This window comes from Schistocerca americana, chromosome X, assembly GCF_021461395.2.
Source record: "Schistocerca americana isolate TAMUIC-IGC-003095 chromosome X, iqSchAmer2.1, whole genome shotgun sequence".
In the NCBI taxonomy this organism is placed as follows: domain Eukaryota; kingdom Metazoa; phylum Arthropoda; class Insecta; order Orthoptera; family Acrididae; genus Schistocerca; species Schistocerca americana.
Window position 1 is genome coordinate 867,770,494 of NC_060130.1, and position 18,751 is coordinate 867,789,244.

General features: G+C 36.7%; 1 protein-coding gene across 1 annotated transcript in view; it reads left to right on the top strand.

Moving 5' to 3' along the window:
* LOC124555451 (coiled-coil domain-containing protein 77-like) overlaps window positions 1-18,751 on the top strand; it is a 197,905-nt gene that overhangs the window by 74,272 nt on the left and 104,882 nt on the right. The window contains exon 3 of the mRNA XM_047129370.1: window positions 2,926-3,071. Coding sequence (XP_046985326.1) covers window positions 2,926-3,071 — 146 coding nt within the window. The remainder of the gene's footprint in view (window positions 1-2,925; window positions 3,072-18,751) is intronic.

The window sequence follows — 18,751 nt, forward strand, 5'->3', positions numbered from 1 at the left end:
TGTTGGCATATGGTCAATGTGTGAACCAGTTTTGCCTACACATGAGCAAGGTGCAGTGAACTATGCTCCCTGCTGAGTGGATGCAGTGTATTCACTGAAGAATTGGTGGCCATTGCTCAAGCCCTCAGCCACCTTTGTTGTTGCACTAGTGAGTGGGTTTTAAGCTGCAGTGACTCCTTGAGTAGTCTTCAGGCTGTCGACCAGTGCTACCCTTGGCACCAACTGGTTGTGTCTATCCAGGATATCCTGTATGAGATCCACCATGTTGGATGGTCATTCATCTTTGTATAGGCCGCTGATCATGTTGTGATCCCAGGGAATTAACATGTGGACAGGTTGGCTACCAGGATGCCGGCTTTGGAGAGGGAGGGCTACTGAAACCGGATCTTCAGTCGACTCTACGCCAACAGTTGTTGGAGGTTTGGAATATGGATTGGTATGTCCTGGTTGCTCTGAATAAGCTGTGAACCATAAAGCAGACCACAACCATGTGGCAGTCTTTACTTCATGCTGAGCACAGGGAATCTACTATCCTCTTTTAACTTCGCATTGGCCACACTTGGCTGATCCATGGCCACACCCTCCAATGTGAGGATCCACCCCAATGTCAGTGTGGTGGCCCACACACTACTGGACTACCCTTATTTGGACACCTTACTGTGAAATCTTAAACTTGCCATGCTACCTCTGGCACTAGCAGATGATGCAGCTGATTTAGTTTTACATTTTACCTATGAAAGTGGGTTTTACTCTTCTCTGTGACATAGTGCACACTAGCTTCATTGTCCACTTGAGTGATTGGAGGAGTGCCCTGTCACTTGCTCCCATTTGAAGAACCCATCGCTGCCCTTACTCAGTGGTCCGGCCTGGCTCCTGCCCTTCTCACATTTTACTTCTTCTTATTCTTTTACATCTGTTGTTGGTTGACAGACTCATCATCATTGTTCACTTTCTTGAGATTTTATATTGTCCATGTAGCTAGTTTTCTTGTGATAATGGAGGGTGTGGAAGCACCAGTAGGATGCAGAGGATGTGTCCCTTGCCACACAACATGTGCACAACAGCTGCTTTGTTGGCATGCCATCTCTCCCACCTTCACCCTTTTACCCCTCTCTCACTCCTACTTGCTTCTATATCTTAGATGTTTTATTCTCAGATGCAGTGGAGTCCATTGGGAATTGTCTTTTGTGTTCTTCCTCTGTGGGGGCTATTCCTGGCTGGACATACAAAGGATTAAGGGTCTGATGACCTCATAGTTTGGTCCCTGTAACCCCATCAGTCCATTCATCCATCAGACAAAATAGGAATCATAATACACCAGTTGCTAATCTGCAAGTCTAAATAGTAGTTGGCTATCACATGTGGACTGCTCCATTCGCTTTTGCATATGTAATAAATATACAAAGTGTATTTAAAATATACCTCGCAAAAAATACAGAGGAGCCAGTGGAAAGGATGAACAAGCATAGAGAATCACAATACACAACATTTGCTCAATTTTTTGCTTCTGAAGCAAATGTGCTCCTCCTGCATGTGGATGCCAAAGCACCTGAAGAACCGTAATGTGAAATAAAAGATTTTCAAAGTCAAACCAGTGCCTGGTCACTGGTCACTGAAATAACTCTTATGCTGCTTGACAGTTTTTAAGGTCTACTTTTTATTCTGTGTGCAATATACTGTTAAACTATATTTAAAGGTTGTAGTCCAATCACTAAAAGCACTGTAATTTCCAATAACAGTATGATCAGTCATTAGAGTACATAGATAGTGTCAACTCACAAATTAAAACTTCCCTCTTTTGAAGTTAAAGAATGTTTACATTTAAGGCATTCCATTAGAAGAGTTTAGAAAATATTAGTTGGTTCTACATCCACAAGGTGTCATAATTATGTGGAAAGAAATGATTTTCAGGCTATTTTATTTTATTTGTTTTGATATGTGGTTACATACCGACTGTTTACAGGTGAGTATAAACAATAGTGAAAAATACTCGAGTTTCATAACAGAAGTGACAGTTAAAAAATGTAGTAAATATTTTCATTCTATTAGTAAGTTTCATATTCCATGGACCGTTTACACGATAAATCGTAATGATGTGGAATGAGTCTTTTACATTCACATTGCAATTAATTTGTAAATCTGACAACATGCCAAACAATTTTATATATGAGTTAGGATGTCCTATCCATCACATTTTACACGTTATAATCATAGAAATTCTTCTATGGAATTGGGCTTGTCAAGGAGAAACAATAACAGCTGAGGATGTTACCTCTAAAACTGTTAGCACCTGTATAAAAATGCATAAATGTTTCTCTTGTGTGTCCTAACTGCTACCTTCTATGGTCCCTGCCATTATACTAATCTATTAACTTATTTTGTTGCATAAAGTGTTCATGTTGTTGAATTAGATTAATCCATTTTCAAGTCAAAGTAATTAATCAAAGTAATTAATAAAAATAATTGATTTCTTACTAAATGTTCAGTTAGTTGATTAGTTTCATCCTTGTTTTATATTGAAAAGTAACTTCCCGGAATGATTTAATGCTTTTATTAATGTTCCAACTATATTTTTTCAGATCATTATTTCATGGGCATTTAATATTGAGTGCCCCTTAAAGTAAATCATCTCCTTGCTCCTTCCTCCTCTTCCTTCAGGTTTTTACTCTGTTCTGTCCCCTCTCAACTCTCCCACTTTCTTCCATTTTGACCATGCACCTCCACTCCCAAACTACCTCATCCCTTTCTTCATTCCACACATCTCAAGATGCATGGAATGAAGTAGGTTTTAGCACTGATACTAACCAAGTTTAAATTTTATAAGTAACTAAGCATGTGGTTGGAAGTAAAACTAAGAAAAAAATTTTAACATTTTAAGTTTTTGATTAATTTGCTGCAGAGCTGTTGGTTTATTCTCTCAAATAGGGAAGAGAAGCTGAAGAAATTCGAAAGAGGATGATTGATGATCTTACCAATGAATTACGTCCCACACAAGAAAATTTATCTTATTATAAAACAAAGATCAGTGAGTCTGTCAAAAAATTTGAAAGGATACACAATAAAATAGAGAGGTATGTTTAATGATATGATAGGCATATGCTGTTATAGTGAAATTGGTAAATAAAATAAACTAATTAGTGTCAGCAGTTTGGTTTTGGTTCGTGCAAGTGATGTGCAGTCTGACGTATGAGAATAAATACAATTAGCAACCATAATAGACTTCTTTCACTTTTTAATTTTTTTCACCATAAGTCTGATCTGTGTGTAATATTGTTCATTTAGACTTTAACCAGTTGGTCATGAAAGTGTCAGTGAGTAAGATATATGATATCTATTACTGCCATAGTTGGCATTGAGTGAAGAAAGTGAATATTTCAATATAAAACTCTATAATGTGCTATATTTTGCAAGAAAATATGAAAAGTTATTGGAATATGTGATTAATAAGCTACATCTAATGTCTGATTATGCCAAATGCAAGCACACTAGGGCCTCAGCCAGTGTTGGCTGAGTGGTTAATGTGAAAAAAAGCCAGTTTGTATTGTGATTTGGAGTTGGCATTAAAATGGCAGTTTCCTTATAACTGGTTGGGTCAGTCAGTTCAAAGCTCAGAGGAAAGCCAGGACATGCTAAATCCAATAAAATGATGCTTAGTAAAGTATTTTGACATCCGAACCAACTTTTGCATTGTAGGCTGCCCCCAACTGTAATAAGTGTATCCAGCTAAGTGGGTCTGTCATTAAGTTTCTTTATTATTGCTTATATTTACATGTGAGAAATCTATAGATTTAAAAAAAAATCATCTAATGCTCCCAGTGGCTTGGGTGAAGCACCAGCAATATAAATATGCAACGAAAAAGATGTTTATGGTAGCTGGATGTCCAGAGAAACTAAAAATTAGATGAACTAATAATAAAAATATGGCATGTAAAGCTCTAGCAGAAAAACATAAGTTTTCAGTCTTGTTTTTGTGCATGTTGACAATAATAATAATAATAAAGGACAACAAGCATCAATTAAACAATCAGAGGAAAACGAAATCTTAAGACAGCCACCAGAGCAAGCACAAATAGAACACGAAGTGACACACATGTTAGATGTAGAAGAAAAATTTCAGCTGACATACATAGAATACAAAGACACAACTACAGACATTAGACCATTCTTGCATACACCGCCAAATAACCCACAAGTCGAAACAACAATAAAAACTATCAACACAATCATACACAACAAAATAAATGAAAACACAACTATGGAAGAGTTACAACTACTGGTTTATATAGGAGCACTCACGACACTAAATATACACACTAGGCAGAGATCAGAACCAACCAACAAACAGAAGAAACCTACAAAACCAGCATGGCAACACAGGCTACAGATCAGAATACAAAAACTGAGAAAAGACGTCGGACAGCTAACACAATTTATAAGAAATGAAATGTCAGAAAAAAAACGAAAAAAGGTTAGGTAAAATCTCACAACAAGAAGCAGTAGAGCAATTAGATGAAAAGAAGCAGAAATTACAAGCATTGGCCAAACGACTTAGAAGATACAAAAAAAATGAAAATAGAAGGAAACAAAACCAAACATTCAACACAAACCAAAAGAAATTTTACCAGACAATAGATAACACACACATTAAAATAGACAATCCACCAAACATAACTGACATGGAACACTTCTGGAGCAACATATGGTCAAACTCGGTACAACATAACAGGCATGCACGGTGGATACAAGCAGAAACAGACACATACAAGATGATACCACAAATGCCTGAAGTGATAATTTTGCAACATGAAGTCACCCAAGCAATTAATTCTACTCACAATTGGAAAGCCCCTGGAAAAGATAAAATAGCAAATTTCTGGCTAAAGAAGTTCACCTCAACACATTCACATCTAACTAAATTATTTAACAGTTACATTGCAGACCCATACACATTCCCTGATACACTTACACATGGAATAACTTATCTGAAACCTAAAGATCAAGCAGACACAGCAAACCCAGCAAAATATCGCCCCATAACATGCCTACCAACAATATACAAAATATTACCTTCAGTCATTACACAGAAATTAATGACACATACAACACAGAACAAAATTATAAATGAAGAACAAAAAGGCTGTTGCAAAGGAGCTCGAGGATGTAAAGAGCAACTGATAATAGATGCAGAGGTGACATATCAAGCTAAAACTAAACAAAGGTCGCTACACTACGCATACATTGATTACCAAAAAGCTTTTGATAGTGTACCCCACTCATCGTTACTACAGATATTGGAAATATACAAAGTAGATCCTAAATTGATACAGTTCCTAAACATAGTAATGAAAAACTGGAAAACCACACTTAATATCCAAACAAATTCAAATAATATCACATCACAGCCAATACAGATTAAGCATGGAATATACCAAGGAGACTCATTAAGTCCTTTCTGGTTCTGTCTTGCTCTGAACCCACTATCCAACATGCTAAATAATACAAATTATGGATATAATATTACTGGAACATACCCACACAAAATCACACATTTGCTATACATGGATGATATAAAACTACTGGTAGCAACCAATCAACGACTCAACCAATTACTAAAGATAACAGAAGTATTCAGCAATGATATTAATATGGCTTTTGGAACAGACAAATGTAAGAAAATTAGCATAGTCAAGGGAAAACACACTAAACAAGAAGATTACATATTGAATAACCACAGTAACTCCATAGAAGCGATGGAAAAAACAGATGCCTATAAATACCTAGGATACAGACAAAAAATAGGAATAGATAATACAAATATTAAAGAAGAACTAAAAGAAAAATATAGACAAAGACTAACAAAAATACTGAAAACAGAATTGACAGCAAGAAACAAGACAAAAGCTATAAATATTTATGCTATACCAATATTGACCTACTCATTTGGAGTAGTGAAATGGAGTAACACAGACCTAGAAGCACTCAATACACTTACACGATCACAATGCCACAAATATAGAATACATCACATACATTCAGCAACACAAAGATTCACATTAAGCAGAAAGGAAGGAGGAAGGGGATTCATCGACATAAAAAACCTACATTATGGACAGGTAGACAATTTAAGAAAATTCTTTATAGAACGAGCAGAAACTAGCAAAATACACAAAGCAATCACTCATATAAATACATTGGCTACACCACTGCAATTTCATAACCACTTCTACAACCCTTTAGATCACATAACATCAACAGATACGAAGAAAGTAAATTGGAAAAAGAAAACACTACATGGCAAGCACCCGTATCATCTAACACAGCCACACATCGATCAAGACACATCCAACGCATGGCTAAGAAAAGGCAATATATACAGTGAGACGAAAGGATTCATGAGTGCAATACAGGATCAAACAATAAACACCAGATATTACAGCAAGTATATTATTAAAGATCCCAATACCACAACAGATAAATGCAGACTTTGCAAACAACAAATAGAAACAGTAGATTACATCACAAGCGGATGTGCAATACTAGCAAATACAGAATACCCCAGAAGACATGACAATATAGCAAAAATAATACATCAACAACTTGCCGTACAACATAAACTAATAAAACATCACGTTCCCACATACAAGCATGCACCACAAAATGTACTGGAGAATGATGAATACAAATTATACTGGAACAGAACCATTATAACAGATAAAACAACACCACATAACAAACCTGACATCATACTCACCAGTAAAAAGAAGAAGTTAACACAACTAATCGAAATATCCATACCCAATACAACAAATATACAAAAGAAAACAGGAGAAAAAATTGAAAAATACATCCAACTGGCTGAGGAAGTCAAGGACATGTGGCATCAGGATAAAGTTGACATTATACCAATTACACTATCAACTACAGGAGTCATACCACACAATATCCACCAGTACATCAATGCAATACAGCTACATCCAAACTTATATATAGAACTACAGAAATCCGTAATTATTGATACATGTTCAATTACCCGAAAGTTCCTAAATGCAATATAACATATACCGTACAGTTAAAAGGAAGTGACGCTTGATCAAGGTCCGTGTCACTTTCCATTTTTAACCAGACTTAATGTCTGAGAAAGTAAAGAAATAATTATAATAGTAATAATAATGCATTTGCATGTTGCATATGCATTTACATATTTGGGTCCTTTTCACCAGTTTTTGCATATTTTAACTAAAAACTAGTCACGATGCACATTTTCTCTCTATATTTACAATATTTTAAAAATTTTGACGGGCATTCTCTAGCTTGATGTAGTTTTGAAGTCTTACAGATTGATCGCCACCTAGAACTGTGTGCTATTGCTAACCAACAGGCCACTGCATAACGAAATCATTACAGAAGAGGAACAGGAACAGGCAGACAAAGTCAATGCTTCTGCACCTGCACCCCCCCAGTTAATCCCCTCCACTGTTATATTGTATGTGTCGGCAACAATTAAATTAAACTACGCAAGCTTTTAGTCGCATGTTCATTATTTCAGTTTAGCTTTCTGTTTACTTGTACACAGTTGAACGTGTTTATGACGTCAGTGTGTAATGTGTTGTGTGCCATGCCACCCAAAAAAAGAAACATCATTTTGAGGATAGCTGACCATCCTGGAACACTTACATATGTCTTAAATTGTTGAATTTGTGAGAAAAATATTTTATGCAAAAAAAAGTTTCAAATATCATGTCAAGACAAGTCTTCGTAGCAGGAATGCAGAAGAAAGGACCACAACAACTTCTGACAACAAAAAGTTGCAGTAGCAGGGATTTGTCCAAAGGTCACCAGAAATCGGTTTAACATGGATCTACGTGAAGCATTCATTGCAAGCAATATCCCTCTTCACAAACTTACAAACCCTATCGTCAAAGGCTTCCTGCGCAAATATTGCTTAAATAAAAATATACCATGAATCAACTTTGCGTAAAAACTACATACCGACAATTTATATAAATGTTCTGGAAGAAATACACAATGAACTCAAGGACAGCATTGTCTGGATTTCAGTTGATGCAACCACAGACAGACACTTGTGGCCATTACATTGCAAATTTAATTTTTGGTGCTCTAAAAGAAGACCCTTCTTCCTATTTAGTGGCCTGCAAAGAACTTGAAAAAGTAAATCATTCTATGAATGCCAGATTTGTGAATGAGCGTATTAGAAAAATATCTCCAGAATCTTCTGCAGATGTTTGTGTTTATTTTAGATGCTGCTCCCTATATGATCAAAGCAGGAAAAGCCCTTCAAGTGTTTTATCCCAATTTGGTTCACGTGACGTGCTGTGCTTTTGAAGTACATCGCCTTGCTGAAGAAGTACGTTCCACATTTGTGAATGTAAATAAACTGATTTCATCCACAAAGAAAGTGTTTCTAAACGCTTCTGCTCACATCAAGACCTACAATGAAAAACTACCAAATGTGTCTTTACCTCCTGAACCAGTGGTAACTCGTTGGTGTACGTGAGTCAAAGATGTGTTGTTTTACAATGAACATTTCGAGGCCATTAGAGGGGTAGTAAACGACTTTGATAGTGCAGAGGCTTTGGCAGTTTGCTAGTGCAAGGAAGCTTTTAATGATTCCCGTATTAAAAAAGACATTGCTGTGGTTAGCACTCATTTTTCCCATATAACTGCAAGTATTAAAAAGCTTGAAACTCAAGATTTGGTGTTGAATGAATCTATTCAGTTAATGAATAGAATTATTGTAGTGACCTCCTCATTGCTGGAGGTATTCCCAAGAAAACTTAAAGAAAAGTTCGAAAACATTTTAAACAATAACCCAGGCTTTGAACCCTTGTGCCAAATTGCTAGTTTTATTAATGGGATGGGTGAACTTTTACCAGAAACAGTAAGTGCCAACATAGCACCCAAATTCAAATACTGCCCAGTTACCTCAGTTAATGTAGAATGGTCCTCTTCTGCTTATAAAAATGTCTTGAGTGATTGAAGACACAATCAAACTACCGAACATTTGGAACAGTACTTTCTCATTTATGTTTGCAATAGTAGAAAAATATAAAATAAATTGTAAATGATGCATAGGTCCAATAGTATTAATTAAAAGTTAATGCTGTTCAAAAAAATTGATGCTTGTAAATTTTTTTTTTAATATAAATATTACGGAGTTTTTGAGTGTGCCCCTCTGTGTGCAATATTGCAATATATCCCAAAGTTGGTCTTGTACCTATTGATTGTTGCAGTGCGACTCAGTTGCATTGCATCCGCTTGTTACCGACAACAATAGCAAAGCAGGAACAATTCTTGAAACATGGTATGAATACCCATTTTGCAAATTTTTAGAAAATAATCCCAGGAAGGTCCTCTTCCTAATCTCTACCAGAAAGTATTCAGATAATGATATCAGCATTCTAAATGTACTGATTTTTTGCATGGCCAGTGCTCTTCCTCATAATTGATATGCACAGGTTGGCCTTTGAGATATAATGCATGCAGTGACTACCATGGTTTTTTTTATTATTTGATCTTGCGTATTTCTACACTTTTCACGCATTTTTAAACATTTTTCATGCATATTTGCTGGTTTTTATGATGGGTATAATCCGGTCTTTAATAATGATGATAATAATGATAATAAATAGTGAATGTAAAAATAAATAGTGTCTGAATATTCACTGCGTGCCAGACTGTTCCTTATAATAAAAAGAGAAGGTGGCAGTTTCTACAGTACGTCACTATTCTGCATGCAGAACGGTCAGAAAGGAATTGTTGGTAAATTAAAATCAGTCAAGTTAAGCATGTACCTCTGAGAAAGCCACATTATTACAAATTTTAACAACACATTCATCCTTAGTGGTGGTGTCATGGTGCATAAAGATGGGACAATTTTTGTGTAAAAATATTTTAAGTGTAACTACTGTTGAACATGGGAAGAATGATATGACAAACTTCAGAAATATATTGAAGAATGTACTCAAGGAACTAGTTAAAATAGTAGCTTTTATTCAGACTTTCAAAATAGTGATATTTCCAGAACACACAACAGCAGGATTCATTCATCTTTTTGCGAGGCCCTACACATCAAACCAGATATGCTGTTTAAAATGCTTGTTGTTTGGCCATACGATACACACATGTAACAAAGAAACAATTTGCAGGAGAAACAGAAATACGCGAACAGATGGAGCTGCCTTGTAGTTTACTGTGATTTTCGTAAGTTGCCCTCAGTACATTGCGAAATAGTTTCTTCAGCAAGACCATGGCCATCTCCTTGCCCTAATGTGCCAAAAGAGAGTTGCTTTGTCATCTCTAGTGCGATCACTGTAGACCATTTGAAGAAAAGAAATAAGTTATTTAATCGCTCATAAAATTTTCATCTTTTTTTGTTGTTTTGTTTTACTAGTTAATAGTAGGTAAAAAGTTAACTCATCAAATGACAAATATGTGTAAAAAGTGATGAATTAATCTAAGAGCCTGAGGAACAATGTTATACTTCACATAACCTTCACCTAATTTCATACTCGTAATGGGAATTAGTGTGAGTTTTGTGTAGCATCGCAACACTTATGACAGCTGTCCTGGTATGGGTTTTCCATGGATTCCCTGTATCATATGAAGTGTATACTGGGATGGATCTTTACGCAAGGTTGTGGCTTATTTTCGATGCCGTACTTGTCCAGTCCTAGCTTGTGCTCCATTTCTGTTTCTGATGATCTTGATGTTAACAGGACATTAAACTGTAACCTATGTATCTTCTTTTCTTCCACACTTCATGGCTTCACAAACTGTAAAACATGGTGTTCAGACATATAACGTTCACAAATCACCACGAGGGTGCAGTAAAACTTGATGCAGTTATCATCTTGTCTTAAGCTGGAGTGGGTCTTACCAGAGAAAATATCCTGTTGGTTTTCTTTGCTGCTAGTGACACGATTAAACAATGTTGCCCTGACTGTTGTTACAGCACTGTTTATGAAATGAACCTTGATTCTGTCAAGATTTTACATGTATTCTGTCAAAAACTAATCTATTCTAATTATCAGTGTCAGTATAGTTTTATCAATACTTGGTGGATACTTCCATGTTTGATTAAGAGTGCAGACGCCACTACAACCAATATTAAAAAAAATTAAGATGTGCTCTCCTTAAACTGAAGGGCATTTTTCTGTGTTGAAATAGCCATTTAGTAAATGTGATTTTTCTTTGAAAGAGGATCATGAAAAAAATTGTGACTATATCATAAGAGTCTTGTTACAAGATCTGTAGTTTGCTCTCTTATACTTGATAGATGAGGAAATTTCTCATGACAAATGATGCACAGCTCCTTTCATGATGCTTATATCCTGGTTTTTTACGTGAAAACTTGTATTCGTTCACCGGTTGAACTACCTTGTGTGACAAAAAAAAATGCCAGATTTGATTCGCTAATAACTGTAATACGAATGTTGCATAAACAATAGAAAATATTCTCTGGAGTATAAGTGAGAGTCGGTATGAAACTGAAAATTACAAAATAATGAAAGATGTATAATTATAATTTTTAATTCAAACTACACTGCTAAGTTTGATTGCCTTTATTTTACTGTAGGTCTGTTTCGACTGAGTTGCCATCATCAGGTTATCTATATGTAAATGGTGCATAATTTTGGTATTTTTTTCTGATTTTATAGGTAATTATTAAACGGATTTCATTATTATACATTTTTATGTACCTCTGATGGTTTTGACGTCCATGTGATACCAGTGGTTCTGTCACTGTCTATTTGCTTGTTAGTTACGTTCTGCTGTTGTTCTTGGAGTACTATTGGTTGGTTATCATGTTATCTGAGTTACTGCTTTATTTAGTTGTCTGATTATATACTGTAAATTGGTATTTTCATGACAGCCTGATTGACAGGTAATCCAGTGATATTGTACAGTCACAGGAGGTATTGTTTGTCATTGCTGTATTGATCTTTGCATGTCCATACGGAATCTATGGATGCTGTCATTCTAATATATTTTCGTACACGGATTTCAGAACAGGCTGTTTTTAGACCTATGTATTCAATTATAAATGCAGTTAAACATTTCTTTCTCATTATTTATGTGCTATTTGTTATTTTTAATTTTCATAGATGCATATTTCTATCTGCTTGTTGATATGTTTTCCAGTGATTCTGTATGGTTATGGTATTGTTTGTCCAAATCTGTGACTTGTTGTGAATTTCGCAATAATATAACCTCTGGTTTTCCCATATTGCTTGTTTTTATGCATCTGTCCATTGCCCTGGTGGACAATTTAAATAAATTTCTCTATGTGGTGCTTGTGTTTAATATCAATTTTCTAATTTAGCATTATTTTCCAGGTGTCTGTGTGTATGTACATAGATTTCCATCATTCCCAGACCGATCATTAGTGGTCCTTTAACTGTTAGGTGTTAAATTTGGACAGCTTGTTCTATATTATCTACTGTGTACTGTTCGGTATTTATGTGGTGGAAAAGGTAGATATTAAAGCAAAACAACAACATACAAAAAATAAAGAATTACAGGCAGATAACATCATGCAAATAAATCCCACAAACAGATATGCAGCGCAAATGAAGAAAATTGTCAAAAACAAACTGTAAAAAAGTTGATGATGTAGAGTAAGCTGTTCAAATTTTACACCTAACAGAAAAAGGACCACTAACAAACATTCTGGAAGAGATTAAAATCTATGTACATACACGCAAATACATATGAAAAATACTAAATGAGTAAATTGACCTGAGGCACAAGCAGTACCTAAGGACCTTCATTGAATTTATCCACCAGGACTATGGATAGTTGTGTAAAAACAAATAAGAGACAACCAGAAATTACATTACAGCTAAATTCACAACAAGATATGAATTCGAACAAACGATACCATAACTATACAATATCGCAGGAAAACGTATCAACCAGCAGATAGAAAGATGCACCTATGAAAATTAAAAGGAACAAGTAGCACATAAATAACAAGAAATGTTTAGTTCCATTTATAATTGAATACAAATGAATACATAGGACGAAACAGCCTATAACAAAATCCATCTAAGGAAAAAGATTTCCAGTGTTCTCTCCACAAATCCAAAGAGAATAAGTTGCATACACACACACACACACACACACACACACACACACACACACACACACACACACACACACACACACACTCTCTCTCTCTCACTCTCACTCTCACTCTCTCTCTCTCTCTCTCTCTCTCTCTCTCTCTCTCTCTCTCTCTACTGTTAAGTTGCACACCTAAACTATTTGGCAAAGGCTGCACCTCTAAAACCTGTTCCAGTATCAAAGTAGTTAGTGATGTTGTGGACTTCAGTTGGAAGATTGGAAGACTGGTTTGATCAGGTCTTCACACTAGCCCCTTTATCTCTAAATAACAACTCCACCTACATCCTTTTGAACTTTGCTTACTGTTTTATTTTTGGTGCAGTTTGAACATGAAACTTGGCTTGTTGTAATCTGACAACTCAGAGTCCTCAAATATAAAGTTTCATTTATGTATCATTTCCCAGTACTGTGTACTGTAACACTTTCCAAACTCAACACATCAAAAAGACCAAGGTTTCAGCCATGAAAAAATTGTATTTGACTATCCAATTCAGGCCAACAATGCTAGATACTTTTAATCAAAGTTAGGCTCAAAACTTGGGGCATCAAAAAAATATATAAACTTCGGTTCTTATATCTCGTAGAGTAAACACATGCTGAACAGGATACTTAATATGCTATAGCTAGATAGCACAGGGATGTGGAATACAAAATTTAATTCACCTACTATTTTCCAATAGTCTACAAATTTGTCGATAAGCTGATGATTTTTATGAAAAACTGAAAATGGGGTATATGAGACACTTCATTTACAAAAACAATTTTCTATAAAAGCCTCAAAACCAGTCTCATTCGAAACGTGTTTTAAGCCACCCAGCTTGCACCAGAACAGTGGATTTAATTTCCAATATGGGCTAATGATTCTACATAAATTGAAACACAATAGCAAGGAAAATTGTACTATGAATACAGTTCTAATTTTGGCTTTTTATATCCTGTTGATTAAAGGCATGATAAACATGACCCTTTGGACATGATAACTTAGCAATATAAGGTTTTCCAGTAGTATCATACATGTACTACTTTTTAAATTTCTGCAAAATCAGGCCAAACTTGATTTTCGTGAAAATTGCAAAAGTAGTTCATTCTTCCTATTTTTGGAAAATATGGCTTCCATACTTAATTTCACACCAAGAACAGTTGGAAAGAGCATTTTTTCATTCATAAAATCACATTCGATTTTCTAGTGTGCGCTAACAATACCTGAAAGTGAAGGACAAATTTGAGGGAATTGACCATGGCAACAGGCTACATTGTACAACCTGTTTTCTGTGCCTATTTTTAAACTGACAAGTAATATCTCACTATATTGCATTGGTCCATGGTGACATCATCAGCAACAATTCAAGAACATGAAGCGGCAACTCCATCGCTGTAGGGGTCATGCTCAATAGTGTGCAGTACCAGCCAAGAGTGGGATCTTCATCCTGGTCCCCAAGCCTCTAATTTGGTTTCTTAATTTGGGTTACAAAGCCTTGTGGCAGTACCTTTCTGCTTACAAAGCCATTTACTAAGTACCTTATCTCCACTTCTCAATTTGGTAGGAGTGTCTCACAAAAAGTATATCTATTTTTATTTTAAACTTCTCAACATTGCAGTTTACAATTTTTGAAATTTTTGAGCCACTCTCAGCATTTCATTTTGTGGAAATCAATACTGTTGGCTAGATGATAATACTGAAAGAACAGAGTTCATGGATGAACTCAACTCAGTAAGACATTACTTCTCAATATATATATAAAAAATACATGCAAGAAAGTGCAGTCAGCAGATTAATGAAATCTAGCCCTTAGGCATGGTACATTACCTCAGATACATCCATCATTTTCAGGTAATGTTAGCACACATTGCAAAATAGAATGTGACTTTTTGTATGCTTGAAAAAATGCCCTTTCCAACTGTGGTTAGTTTGAAATCAATTATGGAAAACAGATTTTCTAAAAATAGTCTGAATATGAACTTTTTTTACAATTTTTACAAAAATCAAGTTGGATTGCAGTATGCCACGCAACCGCCATTTGCCTAAAGGGATCAGCAACCCCTCAGACACTTATGCATCATGGGTTTGCATATGTACAAGGTGTTGCCTCCACAGACCATTTCGATCAGAACAAGGACGACAGACTGTAGGACAAGCACCACCAGATGTGTTCCATGCGAGAGACCTATTTCCTTAGCCGTGTCAGTTGTATGGAACTGGATCGGCATGAATTCTTCCACGCCCTGGCTGTATAGGGTGGCGAAAGCCAACATGCTGGCGGTTCGCTCCAGCAGAGCTCCAGGCCAGGTCATGCACAGACACTTAGCAGACCATAATTCAGAGCCAGGTTGGAACCCATTGCAATTGAACTACAACTTTCTAGCAGTATCTTGAGATCTACCTGTCAGCCAGCTACGTCGAATGCTCAACCTCTGTCATTAGGGACTATCAGTGGCATAGTCTTCACCTCCACTACGTTTATTCACTGTGTATTCCAGACGTATGCCTGTTAGTGTCTGAGAAGTTGTATTAGTTTTTATTGAGAAGAGTTTTCCTTTGTTATTAAATCTCTGTACTGTGCTCATAATAAACCCTTGTCCATGTTTACCTGTGTGTTGTTATTTCTTATCAAGCATCTCCCTGTGGGAGATATAACACAGTATATGAATGATATTTTGTATTGGAAAACCTGAGATTGCTAAATTGTTGTCCAAAGTTTCATGTTAATCATTCCTGTAATCAACAAAATATAAAAATCCAAATTTGAAACTGTATTCATTGTGCGATTTTTCCTGCTAGTTTGTTTCAATTTATATAGAATTGTTATCCCATGTGTTAAATCCACTGTTCTTAGGGTCTTAAAATGTATTGTTTCAAATGAGACTTGTTTTGAAGCTTTAATAGAAAATAGTACACTACTGGCCATTAAAATTGCTACACCATGAAGATGACGTGCTACAGACGCGAAATTTAACCGAAAGGAAGAAGATGCTGTGATATGTAAATGATTAGCTTTTCAGAGCATTCACACAAGGTTGGCGCCGGTGCCGACGTCTACAACAGGCTGACATGAGGAAAGTTTCCAACCGATTTCTCATACACAAACAGCAGTTGACCGGCTTTGCCTGGTGAAACGTTGTTGTGATGCCTCGTGTAAGGAGGAGAAATGCGTACCATCACGTTTCCGACTCTGATAAAGGTCGGATTGTAGCCTATTGCGATTGCAGTTTATCGTATCGCGACATTGCTGCTCGTGATAAAGGTCGGATTGTAGGTCGGATTGTAGCCTATTGCGATTGCGGTTTATCCTATCGCGACATTGCTGCTCGCGTTGGTCGAGATCCAATGACTGTTAGCAGAATATGGAATCGGTGTGTTCAGGGGAGTAATACGGAACGCCGTGCTGGATCCCAATGGCCTCATATCACTAGCAGTCGAGATGACAGGCATCTTATCTGCATGGCTGTAACGGATCGTGCAGCTATGTCTCGATCCTTGAGTCAACAGATGGGGACGTTTCCAAGACAACAACCATCTGCACGAACAGTTTGACGATGTTTGCAGCAGCATGGACTATCAGCTCGGAGACCATGGGTGCAATTACCCTTGACGCTGCATCACAGACAGGAGCGCCTGCAATGGTGTACTCAACGACGAACCTAGGTGCACGAATGGCAAAACGTCATTTTTTCAGATGAATCCAGGTTCTGTTTACAGTATCATGATGGTCGCATCCGTGTTTGGTGACATCGTGGTGAACGCACATTGGAAGCGTGTATTCGTCATCGCCATACTGGCGCTTCACCTGGCAGGATGGTATGGGGTGCCATTGGTTACACGTCTCGGTCACCTCTTGTTCGCATTGACGGCACTTTGAACAGTGGAAGTTACTTTTCAGATGTGTTACGACCCGTGGCTCTACCCTTCATTCGATCCCTGCGAAATCCTACATTTCAGCAGGATGATGCATGACTGCATGTTGCAGGTCCTGTACAGGCCTTTTTGGATACAGAAAATGTTCGATTGCTGCCCTGGTCAGCACATTCTGCAGGTCTCTCACCAACTGAAAACGTCTGGTCAATGGTGGCCGAGCAACTGGCTCATCACAATACGCCAGTCACTACTCATGATGAACTGTGGTATCGCGTTGAAGCTGCATGGGCGGCAGCTGTACCTGTACACGCCATCCAAGCTCTGTTTGACTCAATGCCCAGGCGTATCAAGGCCGTTATTACTTCCAGAGGTGGTTGTTGTGGGTACTGGTTTCTCAGGATCTATGCACCCATCCCAATGAATACCCATTTATCATCTGCATTTCTTCTTGGTGTAGCAATTTTAATGGCCAGTAGTGTATTTGTAAATGAAGTGTCAAATATACCCCATTTTCACCTTTCGATAGAAACTGTCAGCTTATCAGAAAATTTGTAGACTATTGGAAAACAGTAGGTGAATGAAATTTTGTATTCCACGTCCTTATGCTACCAAGCTATTGCATATTAAGTTTCATGTTCAACATGGGTTCACTCTACAAGATATTAGTTTGATTCAAAGTATCTAGCATTGTTAGCTGACATTGGATAACCAAATACACTTTTGTTCACGGATAAAACCATTGTCTTTCTGATGAGCCCAGTTTAAATAGTTTTATAGAACATAGTTTCCTGCAGAGTCAAGTTGAAAATGCCACATTTTTTACATTGGACAAAATTTTCAACTTTGCACTTAATTTAGTCAGTATTGAAAAGTGGTACATAAATGAAACTTTGTATTTGAGAATCTTCTGTTGTTATGTTACAATATGCTAAGTTTCTTGTTTATCGTACCTGTAGTCCCTGAGATATAAGAAACAAACTTTAAAATCTTTTTGGATGTCGATTTCATCTGCCCCACCTCCCCCTTCCCACCAGGTGATTTGGCCTATACTTTTATGGCCACATACGGCTTGTAAAATTCTTTTCATTATTTTTCTTAATGAGAATACATAAAGTTGTACAAGGTGACCAAATTTCATGTCCTTCAACAAAATATAGCCTGCGATGAAACAACTCAAATTCACACTCACTCTGTGCAAAGTCATGTATGCAGTCAAACAAGTGACTATATCTCAGCCAGTATTGCTTCATCGAACATTAAACTGTACTAATGTTCACTGGTGACATGCAAATATTCCCTGATCGTTGAGCAGGAAAATGTTTAGAAATTAGGCGGTTTGTAGAATGACCCAAAAGTTTCTATTCTCTTCAAGACTAAATTGCTTATTGTCCATATGCCACTTCCATACAAGGCCGCCCTCCAGACAAATACCTTCAGAAAAGATTTCCTAACACTTAAATCAATGTCCAATGTTAACAAATTTCTCTTCATCAGAAAGGCTTTCCTTGCCATTGCCAGTCCATATTTTATATCGTCTCTACTTCAAGCATCATCAGTTATTTCACTGCCAAAACAGGAAAACTTCTCTACTACTTATAGTCTCTTGGCATCACCCGATTTAATTCAACTACATTCCATTATCCTTGTTTTGCTGTTGTTAGTGTTCATCTTATGCCCTCCTTTCTAGACACTGTCCATTCTGTTCAGCTGCTCTTCCTCGTCTTTTGCTGTCTCTTACAGAATTAATATGTC